This window comes from Gobius niger (assembly GCF_951799975.1).
Source record: "Gobius niger genome assembly, chromosome: 2".
Lineage (NCBI taxonomy): Eukaryota > Metazoa > Chordata > Actinopteri > Gobiiformes > Gobiidae > Gobius > Gobius niger.
The window spans coordinates 1544961-1569669 of NC_136853.1; the positions used below are offsets into that span (position 1 = coordinate 1544961).

The window sequence follows — 24709 nt, forward strand, 5'->3', positions numbered from 1 at the left end:
TTACAGTGTAGAAGCTAAATGCTAAACGCAGCAGGATGCTAACGTCTGGAGCAGCGTGAACACAGGCTCTGATGACATGGCATGACTCAAAGGTTTTCTGTTCCCTCTTGGATGTGTTCACTTAGTCCGAGAGGAGAAGCAGATCTTTGGTAAATACAAAGCCTCTTGAAAGTATTCATACACCCTGAACTTTAGCACATTTTGTCATGTTTACAGCCCTAAACATAAAAAATTTATTTTGATTTTTTTACTGAACGTTCACACACAAGTAACAGACAACTGTGGAGTGAAAGCAAAATGATACATGATTCTGTTATTTTTCAAAAAATAGAAAAGTGAAAAGTGGGGCGTGCATAAGTATCATACAGCATTTTCTGAGTGCATTAAATTGCCTTTAAAACATTCCTCATGACTCCAGAATGTTCACACCTTGGCCTAACGGTTAAATAGAGGCACCTGTGTGTAATCTACTCTCAGTATAATTACAGCTGTTCTTTCAGGCCCTCAGAGCTGTGGTCGGAGTGTGTTGGTCACTAAACAACATCATGAAGGTCAAGGAGCACCAGAGAGGTCAGGGATAAAGTTATGTTGAAGTGTACAGCAGCATTAAGTTATACAAAGATTTCCCAAGATTTAAACATCTCCCAGAGCAACTGTTCAATCCATCATTCAGAAATGGAAAGAGTAAAGCACCACTGCAGACTTACCAAGACACGGCTGTTCACCTAAACTAACAAACTGAACAAGGAGACACTGGTCAGAAATACAACCAAGTGCCCCATGATAACTCTGGAGGAGCTGTGAAGTCCTGCCGCTGAGCTGGGGGAATCTGGACATGGGACAACTATAAGTCGTATCTACACAAATCTGGCCTTCATGGACGAGTGGAAGAAGAAAGACATTATTGAAAGGAGGCCATAAGAAATCCTGTTTGAAGTTTGTAGAAGTCATATGGAGGACACAGCTCCATGTGGAAGAAGGAGCTTTGGTCAGATGAGACAAACGTTATGTATGGAGCAAACCTAACACTGCTCATGGTCCTGAGTGCACCATCCCCAGTGTCAGATATACAGGGGGGAGCATCATGCTGTGGGGCTGCTTTTCCTCAGTGGGGACTGGGGAGATTGTGAGAATAGTTGGGAACATGAATGGAGCCAAATACAGGGACATTTTGGAGGAAAACCCGCTGGAGTCACAAGAGAACTGAGGCTGGGGCGGAGATTCACCTTCAGCAGGACAATGACCCTAAACACAAAGATAAATCTACAATGGAATGGTTCAATAAAAACATATTAATGTGTTAGAATGGCCCAGTCAAAGTCCTGACCTAAATCCTATTGAAAATCTGTGGAAAGATCTGAAAACTGCTGTTCACAAACGCTCTCCTTCTAATCTGACAGAGCTTGAGTTGTTTTGTAAAGAGGAATGGGCTAAAATGTCAGTCTCTACATGTGCAAATCTTGTAGAGTCAAACCCCAAAAGACTTGTGCTGTTATTGCAGTAAAAGGGGGTTCCACAAAGTATTCATTCATGCTGTATGAATACTTATGCAAGCCCCACTTTTCACTTTTCTATTTTTTGAAAAATAACAGAATCATGTATCATTTTGCTTTCACTTCACAGTTGTCTGTTACTTGTGTGTGAACGTTCAGTAAAAAAATCAAAATAAAATCTTTATGTTTAGGGTTGTAAACATGACAAAATGTGCAAAAGTTCAAGGTGTATGAATACTTTTGAGAGGCTCTGTACAGAAGCACATGAATCCTGCACTCTCCTCCCAGCAACGACCCTTCACCTTCAGCAGAGGGTTTGTCGCTGTCGTACGGCGTCATACCCTTCAGTCTGAAAATGGCGGACTTAAAGGTGCACTTTTTGCAGAATGGTTGAAGTCCTGAAGAAGCCTCTCCATGTTTAAGCTGCAGTGTTGGTGTTATTTAAAAGACTTGTTTAGGGAGGTTTGGGAGCGTGCAGTGAAAAGGGGCGTGGCTTTGTGTGTGTGTATTTACATACTGGGTAAACACCAGTTGGATTTATTACTCGGATTATGCGGCGCCGCTTCCTCATGAAGAGACGCCGCTTTGCTCCAGGACAGGACCACACTGTGGCCTCAGCTTCAGAGTTAAAGTTTAGCATCTTTTTATTCCGGTGGGATCTCTGACGTCTCTGTTTCCTCGTGTGGTTTGGGGAGGAGTCAGGTTTATACAGACGCCTGTTGTGGATCAGTTTCTGTTTGAGCGAGTGAACTCTGAACCCCCCACACATGACCCGACAGGGGGAGGGGCTTTACAGCGGGGTGGCTTTATGTAAATGAGATGTAAATGAGCCCTATTGTCACTCTGAGAGGTGAGAACAGCCCAAAAGTTTAGAGTTTGATTCCTCTCCTTCACATATTTCCACTTCCTAAACTCAACTCTCCAGATCGTCTCCAAATATGATCAGATTCCCGTGTGTTACTCATCGTTGGAAACTTTGGAGACACTTTCACAGCTCTGTCCCGCTCACAGCGCCCCCAAACCCCGGTGTGTCCCCGCTCTCCTGATGGGTCACTGACGTTGTAGTGACCGGGGCTGGGAGCTGCTCCGTTCTTTGTAGATCACAGTATCTGAATGATACTTTTCCAAAACACTAGAGGATTTGTCATGTAGGACCATGATGTTAAACTCTTGTTGTCTGATTTTCGCCACTATTTTGACTCTTTCTCTCAAGAAGCTTTTAGATTTGGGCAGAGCTGAACGCCGGTGACGTACTTGATGTTCTCGTCGTGCTCGCTGAACTCCTCGTCGTTGAACCCAAACTGGTCCACGAAGTTGGCCGTCATCTGCTGGATCTGGTAGTCTGAGAAGGCCTGGGCACGAGAGAAGACACGCCCACTTGTAGTGATGTCATCGTTCTAGTTGCTGTGAGTCCAGGGAAGCCTTACCTGCTGCAGCGAGAGGTCGTTGGGGAAGGGGCTCTCCATGTCGTCGTCTTCACTGGACGAGTGCATGTTGTGGGTGCTCACCTGAAACCAACGGGCTTTGGTCAGAGGTCACATGATCAACAGGGCGGGACTACGGTGAACACGGCAGAGGGTTAGAAGGGTTAGGGTTCAAAGTCCAAATAAAACATCTCATATTCAAGTTTTCATGTTGTTGGGCAACATTTAAAGACAAAAAAAGTTAAACACAAGTTGAACAAAACAAAAACATATATATATTGAAATATTGGGAAAAATGTGGGGGAAAAACTGTGTGTGTTTGTGTGTGTGTGTGGGGGGGGGGGGGGTGGAAAAAGAAACACATTAAAATTTCTGAAAACATTTGGGGGAAATTAAAAAAGAAAATAACTTAAAACACTTGAACATGTTTTTCCCCCAAATGTTCCTCTTTTTCACACTTTTTCTTCAAATGTTTTCCCCGAATTTTGCCCCAAATTTTCCCAGTTTCTCCCAATTAGTACCGTATTTTCCGGACTATAAATCGCCCTTTTTTTCATAGTTTGGCAGACTTATACTCCGGAGCGACTAATGTGGGATTTTTCTTTTCTTTTCTTAAATTCCAATGCATAATTTCACGTGCCACTAGAGGGCACTGCAGGCTAATCGAGCAGCAGAAAGAAAGCTTGGAGCGAGAAGCTACTCTTAGAGGAAAACAGAACGAAGCTAATCACGGGCTCATTAAGCATTTTATGATTGGCTGGTGCGTCGTATACTCCGGAGTGACTTATAGTCCGGAAAATACCGTTCATATTTATATTATTAAACTTGTCTTCACTTCATTGTTTATTCTACATTTTGACCAACAGCATTAAAACTTGAGTATAAAGATCTGTTTTTTCTTTCCAGTGCCTGCTTTCAATACTTTTTATTATTTTATTATATTTTATTATTATTTTCAACTTCACTCATTCACTCACATTCTCTCACTCACACTTCAGTCATTTACAGTGAATGAACGACTCAGGAAGACTGTAATAAGCTGTAAACAAGATGAAGAAGATAAAGATAAAGAAGAAAAACAAGATGGCCGCTGGTTCCTCCCTCAAACATCTGCCTGATCTGCTCTTCATGACTTACCCGGATCTGTCCTTACCGTCCTCCTGCTGGTAACTTTCCTCCTGCTGTAAACTTTCCACCTGCTGTAAACTTTCCTCCTGCTGTAAACTTTCCACCTGCTGTAAACTTTCCTCTGCTGTAAACTTTCCACCTGCTGTAAACTTTCCTCTGCTGTAAACTTTCCTCCTGCTGTAAACTTTCCTCCTGCTGGTAACTTTCCTCCTGCTGTAAACTTTCCTCTGCTGTAAACTTTCCTCCTGCTGTAAACTTTCCTCTGCTGTAAACTTTCCTCTGCTGTAAACTTTCCTCCTGCTGTAAACTTTCCTCTGCTGTAAACTTTCCTCTGCTGTAAACTTTCCTCCTGCTGTAAACTTTCCTCTGCTGTAAACTTCCCTCCTGCTGTAAACTTTCCTCCTGCTGTAAACTTTCCTCTGCTGTAAACTTTCCTCCTGCTGTAAACTTTCCTCCTGCTGTAAACTTTCCTCTGCTGTAAACTTTCCTCCTGCTGTAAACTTTCCTCCTGCTGTAAACTTTCCTCCTGCTGTAAACTTTCCTCTGCTGTAAACTTTCCTCCTGCTGGTAACTTTCCTCCTGCTGTAAACTTTCCTCTGCTGTAAACTTTCTTCTGCTGTAAACTTTCCTCTGCTGTAAACTTTCCTCCTGCTGTAAACTTTCCTCCTGCTGTAAACTTTCCTCTGCTGTAAACTTTCCTCCTGCTGTAAACTTTCCTCCTGCTGTAAACTTTCCTCTGCTGTAAACTTTCCTCTGCTGTAAACTTTCCTCCTGCTGTAAACTTTCCTCTGCTGTAAACTTTCCTCCTGCTGTAAACTTTCCTCTGCTGTAAACTTTCCTCTGCTGTAAACTTTCCTCTGCTGTAAACTTTCCTCCTGCTGGTAAACTTTCCTCTGCTGTAAACTTTCCTCCTGCTGTAAACTTTCCTCTGCTGTAAACTTTCCTCCTGCTGTAAACTTTCCTCTGCTGTAAACTTTCCTCCTGCTGTAAACTTTTCTCTGCTGTAAACTTTCCCCTGCTGTAAACTTTCCTCTGCTGTAAACTTTCCTCTGCTGTAAACTTTCCTCTGCTGGTAACTTTCCCCTGCTGGTAACTTTCTGGTAACTTTCCCCTGCTGGTAACTTTCCCCTGCTGGTAACTTTCTGGTAACTTTCCCCTGCTGGTAACTTTCCCCTGCTGGTAACTTTCCCCTGATGGTAACTTTCTGGTAACTTTCCTCTGCTGGTAACTTTCTGGTAACTTTCCCCTGATGGTAACTTTCCCCTGATGGTAACTTTCCCCTGATGGTAACTTTCCCCTGATGGTAACTTTCCCCTGATGGTAACTTTCCTCTGCTGGTAACTTTCTGGTAACTTTCCCCTGCTGGTAACTTTCCCCTGATGGTAACTTTCTGGAAACTTTCCCCTGCTGGTAACTTTCCCCTGCTGGTAACTTTCTGGTAACTTTCCCCTGCTGGTAACTTTCTGGTAACTTTCCCCTGCTGGTAACTTTCTGGTAACTTTCCCCTGCTGGTAACTTTCTGGTAACTTTCCCCTGCTGGTAACTTTCTGGTAACTTTCCTCTGCTGGTAACTTTCTGGTAACTTTCCCCTGCTGGTAAATTTCCCCTGATGGTAACTTTCCTCTGCTGTAAACTTCCCTCCTGCTGTAAACTTTCCTCCTGCTGTAAACTTTCCTCTGCTGTAAACTTTCCTCCTGCTGTAAACTTTCCTCCTGCTGTAAACTTTCCTCTGCTGTAAACTTTCCTCCTGCTGTAAACTTTCCTCCTGCTGTAAACTTTCCTCCTGCTGTAAACTTTCCTCTGCTGTAAACTTTCCTCCTGCTGGTAACTTTCCTCCTGCTGTAAACTTTCCTCTGCTGTAAACTTTCTTCTGCTGTAAACTTTCCTCTGCTGTAAACTTTCCTCCTGCTGTAAACTTTCCTCCTGCTGTAAACTTTCCTCTGCTGTAAACTTTCCTCCTGCTGTAAACTTTCCTCCTGCTGTAAACTTTCCTCTGCTGTAAACTTTCCTCTGCTGTAAACTTTCCTCCTGCTGTAAACTTTCCTCTGCTGTAAACTTTCCTCCTGCTGTAAACTTTCCTCTGCTGTAAACTTTCCTCTGCTGTAAACTTTCCTCTGCTGTAAACTTTCCTCCTGCTGGTAAACTTTCCTCTGCTGTAAACTTTCCTCCTGCTGTAAACTTTCCTCTGCTGTAAACTTTCCTCCTGCTGTAAACTTTCCTCTGCTGTAAACTTTCCTCCTGCTGTAAACTTTTCTCTGCTGTAAACTTTCCCCTGCTGTAAACTTTCCTCTGCTGTAAACTTTCCTCTGCTGTAAACTTTCCTCTGCTGGTAACTTTCCCCTGCTGGTAACTTTCTGGTAACTTTCCCCTGCTGGTAACTTTCCCCTGCTGGTAACTTTCTGGTAACTTTCCCCTGCTGGTAACTTTCCCCTGCTGGTAACTTTCCCCTGATGGTAACTTTCTGGTAACTTTCCTCTGCTGGTAACTTTCTGGTAACTTTCCCCTGATGGTAACTTTCCCCTGATGGTAACTTTCCCCTGATGGTAACTTTCCCCTGATGGTAACTTTCCCCTGATGGTAACTTTCCTCTGCTGGTAACTTTCTGGTAACTTTCCCCTGCTGGTAACTTTCCCCTGATGGTAACTTTCTGGAAACTTTCCCCTGCTGGTAACTTTCCCCTGCTGGTAACTTTCTGGTAACTTTCCCCTGCTGGTAACTTTCTGGTAACTTTCCCCTGCTGGTAACTTTCTGGTAACTTTCCCCTGCTGGTAACTTTCTGGTAACTTTCCCCTGCTGGTAACTTTCTGGTAACTTTCCCCTGCTGGTAACTTTCTGGTAACTTTCCCCTGCTGGTAACTTTCTGGTAACTTTCCCCTGCTGGTAACTTTCTGGTAACTTTCCTCTGCTGGTAACTTTCTGGTAACTTTCCCCTGCTGGTAAATTTCCCCTGATGGTAACTTTCCCCTGCTGGTAACTTTCCCCTGATGGTAACTTTCCCCTGCTGGTAACTTTCTGGTAACTTTCCCCTGCTGGTAACTTTCCCCTGATGGTAACTTTCCCCTGATGGTAACTTTTTGGTAACTTTCCCCTGCTGGTAACTTTCCTCTGCTGGTAACTTTCCTCTGCTGGTAACTTTCTGGTAACTTTCCCCTGCTGGTAACTTTCCCCTGCTGGTAACTTTCCTCTGCTGGTAACTTTCCCCTAATGGTAACTTTCCTCTGCTGGTAACTTTCTGGTAACTTTCCCCTGCTGGTAACTTTCCCCTAATGGTAACTTTCCTCTGCTGGTAACTTTCTGGTAACTTTCCCCTGCTGGTAAATTTCCCCTGATGGTAACTTTCCCCTGCTGGTAACTTTCTGGTAACTTTCCCCTGCTGGTAACTTTCCCCTGCTGGTAACTTTCCCTGATGAATGAAGCCACACTGCTGAGTTCCGTCTGGTTTTATTGAGGTTTAAAGAACCAGAAAGCTTGAGGGAAATGGAGGCGTCCGAGTCTGAGCCTGCGGGACTCCACCTGAGAGACACACACCTCAGTACACAAGTACACAAGTACACAAGTACTCCACCTGAGAGACACACACCTCAGTACACAAGTACACAAGTACTCCACCTGAGAGACACACACCTCAGTACACAAGTACACAAGTACTCCACCTGAGAGACACACACCTCAGTACACAAGTACACAAGTACTCCACCTGAGAGACACACACCTCAGTACACAAGTACACAAGTACACAAGTACTCCACCTGAGAGACACACACCTCAGTACACAAGTACACAAGTACACCACCTGAGAGACACACACCTCAGTACACAAGTACTCCACCTGAGAGACACACACCTCAGTACACAAGTACACAAGTACTCCACCTGAGAGACACACACCTCAGTACACAAGTACTCACAGTACACTCAGTACACAGTACTCACAGTACTCAAGTGCACACCACACATTACACACAGAAGACATAGTTAACACAGTTGAGTGAAAGAAACTAAAGGGTTTCCTTACAGTTTAACGTCGTAATAAAGGTCGGAAAGTTAGAATCTCCTGCAGTCATTGTGAGGGAAAGTGTAATAAAGTATAAATGTGTGAAGCCCGGTCCTGGTGATCTGCTTTATGTAGCTACCGGCTATATTAGCCTTACTTTTTACACCATCGGATTTGCCAACTCCGGGAGAAAACCAATCGGCTACGGACAATTGTATTTGAAAAATGAGCAATAAATAAATGTGTGATCATTGTTAAACGGCTGCTTTATGTAGATGCTTTCATTTACTTTATCCGTACATTTCTCTTCTTTTCACTTTATCCATCTGAGCGTTAGCTCGTAGCATTAGCTCGTAGCATTAGCTCGTAGCATTAGCTCGTAGCGTTAGCTCGTTGCGTTAGCTCGTTGCACTAGCTCGTAGCACTAGCTCATAGCTTTAGCTTGTAGCACTAGCTCGTAGCTTTAGCTCGTAGCACTAGCTCATAGCTTTAGCTTGTAGCACTAGCTCATAGCTTTAGCTTGTAGCACTAGCTCGTAGCTTTAGCTCGCAGCACTAGCTCGTAGCTTTAGCTCGTAGCACTAGCTCGAAGCTTTAGCTCATAGCATTAGCTCGTAGCGTTAGCTCGTAGCACTAGCTCGTAGCTTTAGCTCGTAGCTCTAGCTCGTAGCACTAGCTCGTAGCTTTAGCTCGTAGCATTAGCTCGTAGCACTAGCTTGTAGCTTTAGCTCGTAGCTTTAGCTCGTAGCACTAGCTTTCTCTGATGGGAATGCTTGTGTATCATCAAGGCCCAGACACATTCCCAGGGCAGATCCAGGTGTTTAGGTCAAAGAAACGTCAGAATTTTAGTCAGAGTAATTTTTTTTGTCGACTTAAACCAAAAGCATTTTCTCCAGTTCGGCTTTACCCAAATCTAGAAACCTCTCGAAAATAGCGACAAAAAGGAGAAGAAAATGAGGACGAAAACACAACCATTAAAAGCCATAGAAAAGTGACAAAAAAGTGATGACAAGAACGTTAAAAAAGTGGCAAAAACACGAGAATCCGTTTAGATCCCTTTTGTAGGTCTTAGCTTTCAAATGAGTCGAGAAGCTTCTAGATTTGGGTAAAGCCTAACAGTAGGAAATGCGCTGGGCTTTGGTTGAGACAAAAGGACATGTGACTGTGTCCTACCAGCTCCACTGTGTTCCTGCGGTTCGTTTCTCTGAGCGTCTCATCCACAAAGCTCTCCCAGCGCCCCCTACAGTCGTCAGGCAGCTCTGCAACAACATCAAAACACAATCGTTAAAGCAGCCTGTTTTTCATGTCGATAATAATGCTCATTTATTCATTTTCCTTCCATTTCTTTTACATTTGTATCATTTACTTGAAAAAACACATTTTTCATTTTCCCCCCAATTTTTAACCAATTTCTTTCACATTTTTCTCATTTTGTTCATTTTTTTTTCAATCTGTCTTCACGTTTTTCTTTTAAATGTTGATGACAGCATAAAAACTGGAGTCTGAAGGTTTCATATTTCTTCTCAGTACTACTACTTCTCGATACCAGCTGAATCCTGCGTATGGATGTGGTACCTTTGATGAGGTCTGAGATCTGGGACTGCACCGGACCCTTCTCCAGGTTCTGCACCACCATGTTGGCCACCCTGGTCAGGTGACCCATGTTCCCTCTGCGTGTGCCGCCTTCACTCCTGAGAGACCGAAGAGAGAGTTACACCTGAGACTTCAGTATTGTTGCTTATTATCGCAAATCTGTTTTGAAAAATAACTGCTCGCTCGGGGCTAACTCGTCCCTCTTTGTTCCTGCCATGTCTTGAGGAGTTTAACCCCTTAACCCCCACCTGAACCGAGCACATTTTCTCCAGTTTGGCTTTACCCCAGTCCAAAAGCTTCTGGATAAAAGCTGTGAAAATAGCATAACTGAGACGAAAACTATGATGGAAATGTGACAAAAAAGTGAGAAAACATTGACAAAAAAAGAGACGAAAAATGTTGCAAAAATGTCACAAAAAATTGACAAAAAATGACAAAAATGTGACAAAAAAATGACAAAAATTTACGAAAAAATGTGACAAAAAAAATGACAAAAATGTGACAAAAAAATGACAAAAGTTTGATAAAAAAAATGACGAAAAAGTGACAAAAATGTGAAGAAAAATGACAAAAATGTGAAATAAATGACAAAAAAATGACAAAAGTTTGATTTAAAAAAATGACAAAAAAATGACAAAAATGTGAAGAAAAATGACAAAAAATTGACAAAAAAGTTACAAAAAAGTGAAAAAAATGTGAAAAAAAATTGGACAAAAAATGTGACAAAAAAATGACAAAAATGTGAAAAAAATGTGATAAAAATGACGAAAATGTGAAAAACATGACAAAAATGACAAAAGTTTGATAAAAAAATGACGAAAAAATGAAAAAAATGTGACAAAAATGTGATAAAAAAATGGACGAAAAAAAGGACAAAGATTTGATAAAAATTTGACCAAAAAAATGACTAAAAATAATGAGTTGAATACCCAGCAAAAAAATGATGGAAAAAAAATCTGATGACGTGAGGAAAAAGATCCTCTCGGTTCAGGTGGGAGTTAAGAGGTTAAACTAAACCCGCAGGGTCTACGGCAGGATCTCGCCAGCATTAAAGCCGATCTCCAGCCCATACGCTTCAATAGAGGGACATTATCTGTGCAGGAGGACAAAGGTTATTCCAGGTTAGCCCCGTTAGCTTTCAAATCGCTACAGCTCATTGTTAAAGTAAAGTCTGCAATAAGTGTGTGCTCATCATGAAGGCTGCTTTATGAAGTTACGGCTTTATTGACGTTATTAGCTGTTTTCATGTAATCGATCCGAGCTAACAGCTAGTTAGCAGCTAACGCCCGGCTCAGTGTGTACTCATCATAAAGGCTGCTTTATGAAGTTACGGCTTTATTGACGTTATTAGCTGTTTTCATGTAATCGATCCGAGCTAACAGCTAGTTAGCAGCTAACGCCCGGCTCAGTGTGTGCTCATCATAAAGGCTGCTTTATGAAGTTACGGCTTTATTGACGTTATTAGCTGTTTTCATGTAATCGATCCGAGCTAACAGCTAGTTAGCAGCTAACGCCCGGCTCAGTGTGTGCTCATCATGAAGGCTGCTTTATGAAGTTACGGCTTTATTGACGTTATTAGCTGTTTTAATGGGATCGATCCGAGCTAACAGCTAGTTAGCAGCTAACGCCCGGCTCAGTGTGTGCTCATCATGAAGGCTGCTTTATGAAGTTACGGCTTTATTGACGTTATTAGCTGTTTTCATGTAATCGATCCGAGCTAACAGCTAGTTAGCAGCTAACGCCCGGCTCAGTGTGTGCTCATCATGAAGGCTGCTTTATGAAGTTACGGCTTTATTGACGTTATTAGCTGTTTTCATGTGATCGATCCGAGCTAACAGCTAGTTAGCAGCTAACGCCCGGCTCAGTGTGTGCTCATCATGAAGGCTGCTTTATGAAGTTACGGCTTTATTGACGTTATTAGCTGTTTTCATGTGATCGATCCGAGCTAACAGCTAGTTAGCAGCTAACGCCCGGCTCAGTGTGTGCTCATCATGAAGGCTGCTTTATGAAGTTACGGCTTTATTGTCCATTGCTTAACGCTTTATGAAGATGGTGGTTTAATTGACTTTATTCATGCATATTTCTCGTTTTCATATGATTGATCGGAGCTTTAGCTCGTAGCATTAGCTCGTAGCATTAGCTTTGGGAATGCTCTGTTCATCATCATGGCCCAAACACATTCACAGGGCAAATAAGTTTTGTTGTTGTTGCTTTTAATCCTGGTGTTTCAGTAACAGAAACTCTGATGTGTCTTTGTAAAAGTCCCAGAGCTGCTGGCGCTCCGGCTCAGGACACATGAAGCTGATCTCCATTACAACTATACATCTGAGGCAGAACATCTGCAGCAGAGCATCTGCCCCAGTGGCTCCTGATTGGTCGACGCTTGCGAATTTCTCCAAACATTTTGACTAAAAAGGTTCAAAATGAGGTAAAGTCCCTCTAATGAATAGTTTCAGAAAGTGTCGGGCTTTTGGAAAAGTTGATTTTGCGTTTAGCCTAATGTACATGTTTTTAGTGGTCAGGGAAACCGGGTAGAACAAGCAAACTCCAAATAGAAACGCTAACAAAGCACTTAAATCTGGTCTTACTGTATTCTGTCGTTCTCCTCCCAGGCGTCGAGGATCCTCTGAACCAGGCAACATCTTTGGAACAGCTGCAAAAAACACATGCAGACAATCATCTCATGAAGAACAGCGGACCTCACTGACAATCATCTCATGAAGAACAGTGGACCTCACTGACAGTAAATCATCTCATGAAGAACAGCGGACCTCACTGACAATCATCTCATGAAGAACAGTGGACCTCACAGACAGACAATCATCTCATGAAGAACAGTGGACCTCACATGCAGACAATCATCTCATGAAGAACAGTGGACCTCACAGACAGACAATCATCTCATGAAGAACAGTGGACCTCACAGACAGACAATCATCTCATGAAGAACAGTGGACCTCACTCCAAACACTGGTTCTACTCACGTGAGCCACCATGGAGCTGTGGACAGAGGCCGGGGACTCGCCGGTCGTGTCCGCCTCTGGTGCCTGCTCGCTGGGCTCAGGACTCGGGGGCACGCCCTGGACCCCGGAGTTCGTCTGGTGGTTCGCCCGCTCCTCCGGGGAGGAGGGCTGGCTCAAGATGGCCGCCACGCACAGCTCCACTTGGAAGTGCAAGAAGTTATTCCACGTGTACGTAAAAAACAGATCCTGGACACAACACAGGAGAAAGGATAAAGCATTTGTGGAAGGATCCTCCCTCCACAGCCCAGGGGGTTTCTGTACCAGTAGTATGTCGATGGTGTTGAGCCGGCTCAGCTCCTGGCACACACTGGGGCAGTTGGTCTGGAGGAGCGACGCCACGAGGCGAGCCACGTGCAGCCGGGCGTTCCCCAGGGGCCGCTCCAGGACCCCCACTGTTGTCAATATTGCACTTTTCTGTGGGAGGAGAACAGGATGGTAATGCCTTTCACGCTCTCATTAACAGCTTCTTCTTCTCCCAATTCAAATCAATAGTGAAGCCAGGCTCTATATCAAAGTATGGCGAGGGGTCCATGGCATGGCATACGGACGCCACGTGTGCCGACATGAATAGGGTTTCGTTTTAAGGTCACTTTAATGGCTAAACACAAACGACTACAAACCTTGGCTTATTTCATTTCAGAACATTTGTAAATATTCAATCAAACAGGGGAATGAGGGGACATTTCGATATTCAAAACGATATTGGACACAACGGGAAACTTTGCCTAATATTTTCAAAAAAATAATCATTTAATGCTAGTTTGACTCTGATTTAATGTTTTTTAATGACTTTTAAGGCTTTCATGTTTACACAATTCCTTATGGAAGTGAAAACCTACAAGAAACCCCAAAAACCTGAAGTAAATGGATCCTGAAGCGTCATTGGAGCCACTGGGAAGGAAACTAAAGCTGCTAAGCCCGTACAGGTCCTGGAAGGTCAAATACGCTAAGCTAACCGCCCGTACAGGTCCTCGAAGGTCAAATACGCTAAGCTAACCGCCCGTACAGGTCCTCGAAGGTCAAATACGCTAAGCTAACCACCCATACAGGTCCTGGAAGGTAAATACACTAAGCTAACCACCCATACAGGCCCTGGAAGGTCAAATACGCTAAGCTAACCACCCGTACAGGTCCTGGAAGGTTAAATACGCTAAGCTAACCACACGTACAGGTCCTGGAAGGTTAAATACACTAAGCTAACCACACGTACAGGTCCTGGAAGGTCAAATACGCTAAGCTAACCACCCATACAGGTCCTGGAAGGTTAAATACGCTAAGCTAACCACACGTACAGGTCCTGGAAGGTCAAATACGCTAAGCTAACCACCCATACAGGTCCTGGAAGGTTAAATACGCTAAGCTAACCACACGTACAGGTCCTGGAAGGTTAAATACGCTAAGCTAACCACACGTACAGGTCCTGGAAGGTCAAATACGCTAAGCTAACCACCCGTACAGGTCCTGGAAGGTTAAATACGCTAAGCTAACCACACGTACAGGTCCTGGAAGGTCAAATACGCTAAGCTAACCACACGTACAGGCCCTGGAAGGTCAAATACGCTAAGCTAACCACACGTACAGGTCCTGGAAGGTTAAATACACTAAGCTAACCACACGTACAGGTCCTGGAAGGTTAAATACGCTAAGCTAACCACACGTACAGGTCCTGGAAGGTCAAATACGCTAAGCTAACCACCCGTACAGGTCCTGGAAGGTTAAATACGCTAAGCTAACCACACGTACAGGTCCTGGAAGGTCAAATACGCTAAGCTAACCACACGTACAGGCCCTGGAAGGTCAAATACGCTAAGCTAACCACACGTACAGGTCCTGGAAGGTCAAATACGCTAAGCTAACCACCCGTACAGGTCCTGGAAGGTTAAATACGCTAAGCTAACCACACGTACAGGTCCTGGAAGGTCAAATACGCTAAGCTAACCACCCATACAGGTCCTGGAAGGTTAAATACGCTAAGCTAACCACCCGTACAGGTCCTGGAAGGTCAAATACGCTAAGCTAACCACCCGTACAGGTCCTGGAAGATCAAATACGCTAAGCTAACCACCCGTACAGGTCCTGGAAGGTCAAATACGCTAAGCTAACCACCCATACAGGTCCTGGAAGGTCAAATATGCTAAGCTAACCACACGTACAGGTCCTGGAAGGTCAAATACGCTAAGCTAACCACCCGTACAGGTCCTGGAAGGTCAAATACTCTAAGCTAACCACACGTACAGGTCCTGGAAGGTTAAATACGCTAAGCTAACCACCCGTACAGGTCCTGGAAGGTCAAATACTCTAAGCTAACCACACGTACAGGTCCTGGAAGGTCAAATACGCTAAGCTAACCACCCGTACAGGTCCTGGAAGGTCAAATACGCTAAGCTAACCACCCGTACAGGTCCTGGAAGGTCAAATACGCTAAGCTAACCACCCGTACAGGTCCTGGAAGGTCAAATACGCTAAGCTAACCACACGTACAGGTCCTGGAAGGTCAAATATGCTAAGCTAACCACCCATACAGGTCCTGGAAGGTCAAATATGCTAAGCTAACCACACGTACAGGTCCTGGAAGGTCAAATACGCTAAGCTAACCACCCGTACAGGTCCTGGAAGGTCAAATACTCTAAGCTAACCACACGTACAGGCCCTGGAAGGTCAAATACGTTAAGCTAACCGCCCGTACAGGGCTGCATTTTGGCTTTATCCAAATCTAAAAGCTTCTTGAGCACAGCGTCTAAATAGCGACGGAACAGAGGATGAAAATACAAAACAAAAAAGAGCAACAAAAAAATGCCTTAAAAGCAATAAACGACGAAAACACCACAAAAAACTGTAAAAAACAGACAAAAAAGAGACAATAACACAAGAAAAAAAGACAAAAAAACGAAAAAAAATACAGCATAAGAAAAAGAAAAAACACAATTAAAAAAATTAAAAAATAAAATAAAAACGACATAAAAAACAGTGAAAACATGACAATGCGACAAAAATGTGGCAAAAACGCGGCAACAACGCACCAAAACAGTCACAATCATTTTTATAGGTCATAGCTTTCAAATGAGGCATTACTCGGGCCTCTAGTGTGTGAGCTCCAGTCAAGAAGCTTTTAGATTTGGGTACAGCCGAAGTGGAGACAATGTGCTCAGTTAAAGGGACGATACAGAGTTTAAAAATGTTAAGCTAAGTATGTTCCTCCATGTCCTCCAGCCCAGACCTGTTCACCACAACTGCCTCTACAATCCTGACCTGTCACCCACGAGCTTAACATAGAAGCTGCAGTTACGCTGAAGACCTGAGGTGGCAGTAGTGAGTATAAAATGACTAACTTGCATCCGTTCTGCGTTTACCTGAGGGGGCTCCAGGAGGATCTGGTGGAAGTCCTTTAAATGGGGCTCAATGGCGTTTAAAATACTGCTGCTGACAGTGTAAGACCGTTCATAACCCTGAGAATACAGATCCATCAGCCCTTCCAAGCTGCAAACACAGGAGACACACATGAGCACGAGGACCACAGGAAAGAATGAGCGTTTGAAAAGCTCGGATTAGACCAGAGCTGGCACCGTCAAACCAAAGAACAAGAAGGTTTAGGCACAAGTGGAAAAAACAAACATCTGCAGGTGCTGGAAAGAAATATGAAATCTGGATATTCACGATTTGAGGCTGTTGAAAAAAGTGAAGAAAAAAAATCGGGGGGAAATCGGGGAAAAAATTGGGGGGGGAAAAATAATAATAAATTGGGGGTAAAAGTGGGAAAACTGGTTAAAAATTGTTTATAGTTTTTTCTGCCCTTTTGTCGTTAAGCCTGATTTTCACCTGTTGAAAATGTGAAATGTTTAGTTTTTGGCCGAACTCGTTTCTAGCTCTCACAGGGTTGTTGTGTAAAAACACTACTCCACCATTTACAGACATTTTGGGAGGTTTTCTAGCTGTTTGCATCTTTAGAAATTGTTGGTAGGAAGTTGAACCAGGTCTGGGGGTAAATTGAACCACCAGGGTTAAAGGTGAAATTGACACTTAAGGCGAGACACGGCAGGTGAAAGTATTGATTTTTCACGTAGAAGTCAAAGTGGAGATTTTTATCTATTTTCCTCCCTTTACACCTTTGGCATCCGCACAGTAAAGTGAAGATTACTGAACTACTCCTGGTATTATTACGCCTTACTGACTGAAGATCAGACAGGTCCTAAAGAACTCGTCACAGCTCAGGTAAGAACAGATCTCAGTGTGGAAAAACGCTGGCCTGTTCCTTTACGGTGTCTGTGTTTGATGAATACAAACCCAGCTGCGGGTGTTTCACTCACCCTGACCTCCTGGTCTCCAGTAAGGTAAGTAGCACTTGAGTTCCATTCACGATGGAGGCCTCGCTCTTCTCTCCCTCGAACATGTTTCTGAGCAGCTCCGAGACGCTCTCCTGCCTGGAACAGACACAGCAACTTAAAGGCACACTGCGGAGGAGGAGGAGACAGCGGAGGAGGAGGAGACAGCGGAGGAGGAGGAGACAGCGGAGGAGGAGGAGACAGCGGAGGAGGAGGAGAGAGTGGAGGAGGAGACAGCAGAGGAATAAGAGGAGACAGCGGAGGAGGAGGAGGAGACAGCGGAGGAGGAGGAGGAGACAGCGGAGGAGGAGGAGGAGGAGACAGCGGAGGAGGAGGAGGAGACAGCAGAGGAGGAGGAGACAGCGGAGGAGGAGGAGACAGCGGAGGAGGAGGAGGAGACAGCGGAGGAGGAGGAGACAGCAGAGGAGGAGGAGACAGCAGAGGAGGAGGAGACAGCGGAGGAGGAGGAGGAGACAGCAGAGGAGGAGGAGACAGCAGAGGAGGAGGAGACAGCGGAGGAGGAGGAGACAGCGGAGGAGGAGGAGACAGCGGAGGAGGAGGAGACAGCGGAGGAGGAGGAGGAGACAGCGGAGGAGGAGGAGACAGCGGAGGAGGAGGAGACAGCGGAGGAGGAGGAGACAGCGGAGGAGGAGGAGACAGCGGAGGAGGAGGAGACAGCGGAGGAGGAGGAGACAGCGGAGGAGGAGGAGACAGCGGAGGAGGAGGAGACAGCGGAGGAGGAGGAGACAGCGGAGGAGGAGGAGGAGACAGCGGAGGAGGAGGAGGAGGAGACAGCGGAGGAGGAGGAGGAGACAGCAGAGGAGGAGGAGACAGCGGAGGAGGAGGAGACAGCGGAGGAGGAGGAGAGAGTGGAGGAGGAGGAGACAGCGGAGGAGGAGACAGAGGAGGAGGAGACAGCAGAGGAGGAGGAGACAGCAGAGGAGGAGGAGACAGCGGAGGAGGAGGAGGAGGAGACAGCGGAGGAGGAGGAGGAGACAGCAGAGGAGGAGGAGACAGCGGAGGAGGAGGAGACAGCGGAGGAGGAGGAGAGAGTGGAGGAGGAGGAGACAGCGGAGGAGGAGGAGACAGCGGAGGAGGAGGAGAGAGTGGAGGAGGAGACAGCAGAGGAATAAGAGGAGACAGCGGAGGAGGAGGAGGAGACTGCGGAGGAGGAGGAGACAGCGGAGGAGGAGGAGACAGCGGAGGAGGAGGAGACAGCGGAGGAGGAGGAGACAGCGGAGGAGGAGGAGACAGCGGAGGAGGAGGAGACAGCGGAGGAGGAGGAGAGAGTGGAGGAGGAGACAGCAGAGGAATAAGAGGAGACAGCGGAGGAGGAGGAGGAGACTGCGGAGGAGGAGGAGACAGCGGAGGAGGAGGAGACAGCGGAGGAGGAGGAGACAGCGGAGGAGGAGGAGACAGCGGAGGAGGAGGAGAGAGTGGAGGAGGAGACAGCAGAGGAATAAGAGGAGACAGCGGAGGAGGAGGAGGAGACTGCGGAGGAGGAGGAGACAGCGGAGGAGGAGGAGACAGCGGAGGAGGAGGAGACAGCGGAGGAGGAGGAGGAGACAGCGGAGGAGGAGGAGGAGACAGCAGAGGAGGAGGAGGAGACAGCAGAGGAGGAGGAGGAGGCAGCGGAGGAGGAGGAGGAGACAGCGGAGGAGGAGGAGGAGACAGCGGAGGAGGAGGAGACAGCAGAGGAGGAGACAGCGGAGGAGGAGGAGACAGCGGAGGAGGAGGAGACAGCGGAGGAGGAGGAGACAGCAGAGGAGGAGACAGAGGAGGAGGAGGAGGAGACAGCAGAGGAGGAGGAGACAGCAGAGGAGGAGGAGACAGCGGAGGAGGAGGAGACAGCGGAGGAGGAGACAGAGGAGGAGGAGGAGGAGACAGCAGAGGAGGAGGAGACAGCAGAGGAGGAGGAGACAGCGGAGGAGGAGGAGACAGCGGAGGAGGAGGAGGAGACAGCGGAGGAGGAGGAGGAGACAGCAGAGGAGGAGGAGACAGCAGAGGAGGAGGAGACAGCGGAGGAGGAGGAGGAGACAGCGGAGGAGGAGGAGGAGACAGCAGAGGAGGAGGAGACAGCAGAGGAGGAGGAGACAGCGGAGGAGGAGGAGGAGACAGCGGAGGAGGAGGAGGAGACAGCGGAGGAGGAGGAGGAGACAGCGGAGGAGGAGGAGACAGCGGAGGAGGAGGAGGAGACAGCGGAGGAGGAGGAGGAGACAGCGGAGGAGGAGGAGGAGACAGCGGAGGAGGAGGAGGAGACAGCGGAGGAGGAGGAGGAGACAGCGGAGGAGGAGGAGACAGCAGAGGAGGAGACAGCGGAGGAGGAGGAGACAGCGGAGGAGGAGGAGGAGACAGCGGAGGAGGAGGAGGAGACAGCGGAGGAGGAGGAGGAGACAGCGGAGGAGGAGGAGACAGCAGAGGAGGAGACAGCGGAGGAGGAGGAGACAGCGGAGGAGGAGGAGGAGGAGACAGCGGAGGAGGAGGAGGAGACAGCGGAGGAGGAGGAGACAGCGGAGGAGGAGGAGGAGACAGCGGAGGAGGAGGAGGAGACAGCGGAGGAGGAGGAGACAGCGGAGGAGGAGGAGGAGACAGCGGAGGAGGAGGAGGAGACAGCGGAGGAGGAGGAGGAGACAGCGGAGGAGGAGGAGGAGACAGCGGAGGAGGAGGAGACAGCAGAGGAGGAGACAGCGGAGGAGGAGGAGACAGCGGAGGAGGAGGAGGAGACAGCGGAGGAGGAGGAGGAGACAGCGGAGGAGGAGGAGGAGACAGCGGAGGAGGAGGAGACAGCAGAGGAGGAGACAGCGGAGGAGGAGGAGACAGCGGAGGAGGAGGAGACAGCGGAGGAGGAGGAGACAGCGGAGGAGGAGACAGAGGAGGAGGAGACAGCAGAGGAGGAGGAGACAGCAGAGGAGGAGGAGACAGCGGAGGAGGAGGAGGAGACAGCGGAGGAGGAGGAGGAGACAGCAGAGGAGGAGGAGGAGGAGGAGACAGCGGAGGAGGAGGAGGAGACAGCAGAGGAGGAGGAGACAGCGGAGGAGGAGGAGACAGCGGAGGAGGAGGAGGAGACAGCGGAGGAGGAGGAGACAGCAGAGGAGGAGGAGACAGCAGAGGAGGAGGAGACAGCGGAGGAGGAGGAGGAGACAGCAGAGGAGGAGGAGACAGCAGAGGAGGAGGAGACAGCAGAGGAGGAGGAGACAGCAGAGGAGGAGGAGGAGACAGCAGAGGAGGAGGAGACAGCAGAGGAGGAGGAGACAGCAGAGGAGGAGGAGACAGCAGAGGAGGAGGAGACAGCAGAGGAGACAGCGGAGGAGGAGGAGACAGCAGAGGAGGAGACAGCAGAGGAGGAGGAGACAGCAGAGGAGACAGCGGAGGAGGAGGAGACAGCAGAGGAGGAGACAGCAGAGGAGGAGGAGACAGCGGAGGAGGAGGAGGAGACAGCAGAGGAGGAGGAGACAGCGGAGGAGGAGGAGACAGCGGAGGAGGAGGAGACAGCGGAGGAGGAGGAGGAGACAGCAGAGGAGGAGGAGACAGCAGAGGAGGAGGAGACAGCAGAGGAGGAGGAGACAGCGGAGGAGGAGGAGACAGCAGAGGAGGAGGAGACAGCGGAGGAGGAGGAGACAGCGGAGGAGGAGGAGACAGCGGAGGAGGAGGAGGAGACAGCGGAGGAGGAGGAGGAGACAGCAGAGGAGGAGGAGGAGACAGCAGAGGAGGAGGAGGAGGCAGCGGAGGAGGAGGAGGAGACAGCGGAGGAGGAGGAGGAGACAGCAGAGGAGGAGGAGACAGCAGAGGAGGCTAATTTCCCTTCTGTCTCGCCCGGATACCTCCTGGTGTGTGACTTACGACTCCAGCACGGCGAGTAGAGGGTCCTCGGAGCTCTCCTGCATCTGTCCGGCCTGGTCGCGGCTGAGGCGGATGATGTCACAGAGGGTTTGGGACGCGTTTGATTGTCTCTGCACGAGAAGGAGAAACCATGAGCGAGGGCGAGACGCTCTGGGTCCGGAGTCTAAAGGACATTTACCTCCTCGTCGTTCCCGGTGTGGATGAGCTCTGTGAGTCTCTGAACCAGCCTCTCCTCGTTTAGCCACTGCACACACACACACACAGGGTTTCTGCAGTGATGCCGGTGCTCTCCTGGAGACTTTGAATGAGCGACAGACGCTAAAGCGAAGCTAAAGAATCTGAACTAACTGTAACTACTTTAACCTCTTACCACCCGCCTAAACTAAATGCCTTCTGTCCTCTTTGGCCATTATATAGGCCTGTGTAAAACCTCATTTGAAAGCTAAGACCCACAAAACTGATCTTTTTCCTCGCGTTGTTGCTGTGTTGTTTCACCTTTTTTTTTTTTTCATTTTTGTCACTTTTTTGTTGAATTTTTGTTAATTTTTTGTCACTTTTTTTTTTTCTGATGTCATTTTTTTGTTGAGTTTTTGTCACTTTTTGTCACATTTTTTTTGAATTTTTGTCACTTTTTTTTAAATTTTTTTTGTTATTTTTTTGTTGATTTTTTGTCACTTTTTGTCACATTTTTTTGTTATGTTTTTGTTGAATTTTTGTCAGTTTTTGTCACATTTTTTTTTTTTTTTGAATTTTTGTCACTTTTTGTTGAATTTTTCTCACATTTTTTTTTTTGTTGAATTTTTGTCACTTTTTGTCACATTTTTTTGTTATTTTTTTGTTGAGTTTTTGTCACTTTTTGTCACATTTTTTTTGTTATTTTTTTGTTGAATTTTTGTCACTTTTTGTCACATTTTTTTTGTTTTTTTTTGTTGAATTTTTGTCACATTTTTGTTGAATTTTTGTCACATTTGTGTTGAATTTTTGTCACATTTTTGTTGACTTTTTGTCACTTTTTTGTTGACTTTTTGTCACTTTTTTGTTGTGTTTACATCCTTGTTTTCTTCTCATTTTTGTGTCTGTTTTGGTGTTTTTTCCCAAGAAGCTTTTTGATTAGGGTAAAGCCAAACTGGATGAAATGGGATGCGTTCAGGTGGGAGTTAAGAGGTTAAACATGTGTTTTTCTATACCTAAATGAAAGTATTTGTCAAATAGAACCGTGAAACTGATGAATTATGTGAATTTATTCCTTTTCCTTCCAGGGCAGAAAACCACTTTACAGGTTTCTCAGATTTTCCCCCATTTTTAACACATTTTTCCAAGTTTCATCCAAAATGTTGTTTATTTTTTCCAGTTATTTCCCCCCTAAATCCTCCTTTTTTCCCCAAAACTATCCCGAAATTTCCATTATTAATTTTTTTCAATGTTCCAATTTTTCTTTTTCAACCCAAATGTTCCCTTTTTTTTTGTTTACAAAACTTCCCCAAAATGTAAAAAAAAAAATCTTTTAAAACATTTTTTCTCCGAAATGCTTTAAGTTTTTAAAATTTCCCCCTTTTTTTTTTTTTTTTAATTTTCCCAATATTTATTTATTTTTCCTTTTTTTTTTTTTTTTTCAAATGCTTCCAATTTTTCTCTCTCTTTTTTCTTGTAATTATTTCTGTTTGTTGTTCTTGTTTTGTTAAAAAAAAAAAAAACCTGAAAATTATTTTTAAATATATATGTTTAAAATATTATTCTCTGTAAAAAAAAAACTAAAAAAAATGGGATGAAAAAGCAATAAAAAAGTGACAAATACGCAGTGAAAAAAAGGATGAACTTTGCAGGCCTTAGCTTTGAATGAGGCGCCTTGGATTTGAGTAAAGCTGGCGTCCTCACGTGCAGGACGTCGTGCCTCAGCGCCGCCGGCTCCACACAGCTGATGAGCCGCAGCAGGAGGTCCATCATGGCGGAGGCGTCGATGTGTTTCAGCACCAGGCCGATGAAGCCGTCCTTCCTCTTCAGGAACGTGATCACCTGGAGGAAAACAACGTCATCCAGCTCCTCCAAAACCTGCTCCAAAACCTGCTCCACCACCATGCAAAAGCATCAGAGGAAATGCTACGTCTTTATATTCAAGCTTTGATGATTTAAAAAGAGGAAAAAGTGAAACACACATTTAAAAATAATTTAAAAAAAAGAGAGATTTTTATATGTGGAACAACTGGGCAAAAAAGTGGAATATTGGGGAAATTTAAGGGAAAAAATTAAGAAGAAAAAAAATCAGGAAAATTGGGGGAAAATTTTGAAAAAAATAATAATTTCAGGAAAATTTGAGAAAAACACAGAAGAGTTGGGGGAAAAAACTGAAAAACTGGCCGAAAAGGTGGAACATTTTGAGGAAATTTAGGGGGGAAAATAAAAAAATATATTATAATTCAGGAAAATTGGGGAAATAACGCATAGAACGATTATTTGTTGCCTTAAATAAAATCTTTATTTTATTTATTCATTTTTATTATTATCTTAAAAAAACAACTATGAACTACATTTTCTTTGGACAATAAAACCGTTTTTTTTTTGGGTTTTTTTTTAATATGTTCACGTAATGCTATAGAGACACCTGCCCCCTGCTGGCCAGCCCTCACACCTGTCCAACAGAGCCGCGCGGCCTGATGACATCATCACACAGCGCTAATGTTTTTATGTCAAACCAAAGCCTGAGCCTTTAGCTCGTGAAATGTGAAGAGAACAGAAACAATCCTCACAGCAGCTGAAGTAATAAGAGTTTGTTTGAGCTCCGTTGATGCTCCTGAAGAAGAGTTTTAGACTTTTCTACTAAACAAAACCAGGGCCTGAGCAAAGGATGTCGAGGCTTCTGAACAGCTGTTCTCCTTCAGCACAAGGTGAGCTCTTAACAGTGGTGTTATCTAAAGAGTTAGGTATAAAAAACATTAGTACGATGTTATTTACAGTTCTGTCAGGCTGGTGTTTCAGCTGATCAGACGCGTCACACAAACCACCCAGGTCGGACTTTTTGCGCTTTGGATGGACGAGCGGGAGGGCATCCTTAATAATCGTTTTTTTCTCGATTATGCTATTTTTGTGATCGTCTAGTGTAATAATCGAAATCGTAATCGAATTTCGATTAATTGCACAGCCCTATCGCTCAGGCATCAGTATCAGGAAAATGTGCCGTCCCGCGGCGCTAGTTTAGCATTTACCGTGCGGGAGTTTCATAGACGTGCAGACAGAAAGGACTTAGAAAACAGACCATTTGTACAGTTTGCTGGAAACATTCACTGTGGAATTCCCCAAGGTTCCATTTTTGGACCCAAACTTTTGATCCTGTATATAAATGACTTAGTAGTTACTAGTAGTTTCAAGGACATGAGTAAAATATATTTCTCAAGTTGTTAAAGGGTTTTATCCTGCACATTAATAATAATAATAATAATGCATTGGTTTTATATAGCGCTTTTCTGGACACTCAAAGACGCTTTACATTGCGTTATTCATTCACTCCATACTCGGTGGTAGTAAGCTACTATTGTAGCCACAACTGCCCTGGGGTAGACTGATGGAAGCGAGGCAACCAGTCTGCGCCATCGGCCCCTCCGACCACCACCAACCACTCACTCACACACTACATTCGCTAGGCTTCCTGGTGTTACCAAACGGTCTCCCATCCAAGTACTGACCAGGCCCTTCCCTGCTTAGCTTCCAAGGTCTGACGGGATTGGGCAGAGCAAAGGCGGTATTGCCACAATTATTATTAATTATTACGGATTTATTTTACTCATCCAACGCTGATAGAAAAACAACAAAAGCAATAAGAGTTATAAATAACACGCAGGGAAGAGAACAAATCAACTACTTAACGATCAAAACTGTTAAACATATAGTGTTGAACAAGATTT

At 45.7% G+C, this 24709-nt stretch overlaps 1 protein-coding gene across 1 annotated transcript in view; it reads right to left on the bottom strand.

Annotated features, from left to right (window-relative positions):
* The window catches only part of LOC306959967 (serine/threonine-protein phosphatase 6 regulatory subunit 2-like), a gene marked incomplete at its 3' end in the record, with an annotated part of 58542 nt that overhangs the window by 15898 nt on the left and 17935 nt on the right, over positions 1 to 24709 (bottom strand). The window contains exons 5-16 of the mRNA XM_079552225.1: positions 22689 to 22826; positions 20992 to 21057; positions 20814 to 20923; positions 16959 to 17072; positions 16005 to 16131; positions 12916 to 13068; positions 12616 to 12840; positions 12220 to 12284; positions 9614 to 9729; positions 9212 to 9297; positions 2921 to 3001; positions 2748 to 2845 (exon numbers count right to left, since the gene is read on the bottom strand). Of these exons, the coding sequence (XP_079408351.1) occupies positions 2748 to 2845; positions 2921 to 3001; positions 9212 to 9297; positions 9614 to 9729; positions 12220 to 12284; positions 12616 to 12840; positions 12916 to 13068; positions 16005 to 16131; positions 16959 to 17072; positions 20814 to 20923; positions 20992 to 21057; positions 22689 to 22826 (1379 nt within the window). The remainder of the gene's footprint in view (positions 1 to 2747; positions 2846 to 2920; positions 3002 to 9211; positions 9298 to 9613; positions 9730 to 12219; positions 12285 to 12615; positions 12841 to 12915; positions 13069 to 16004; positions 16132 to 16958; positions 17073 to 20813; positions 20924 to 20991; positions 21058 to 22688; positions 22827 to 24709) is intronic.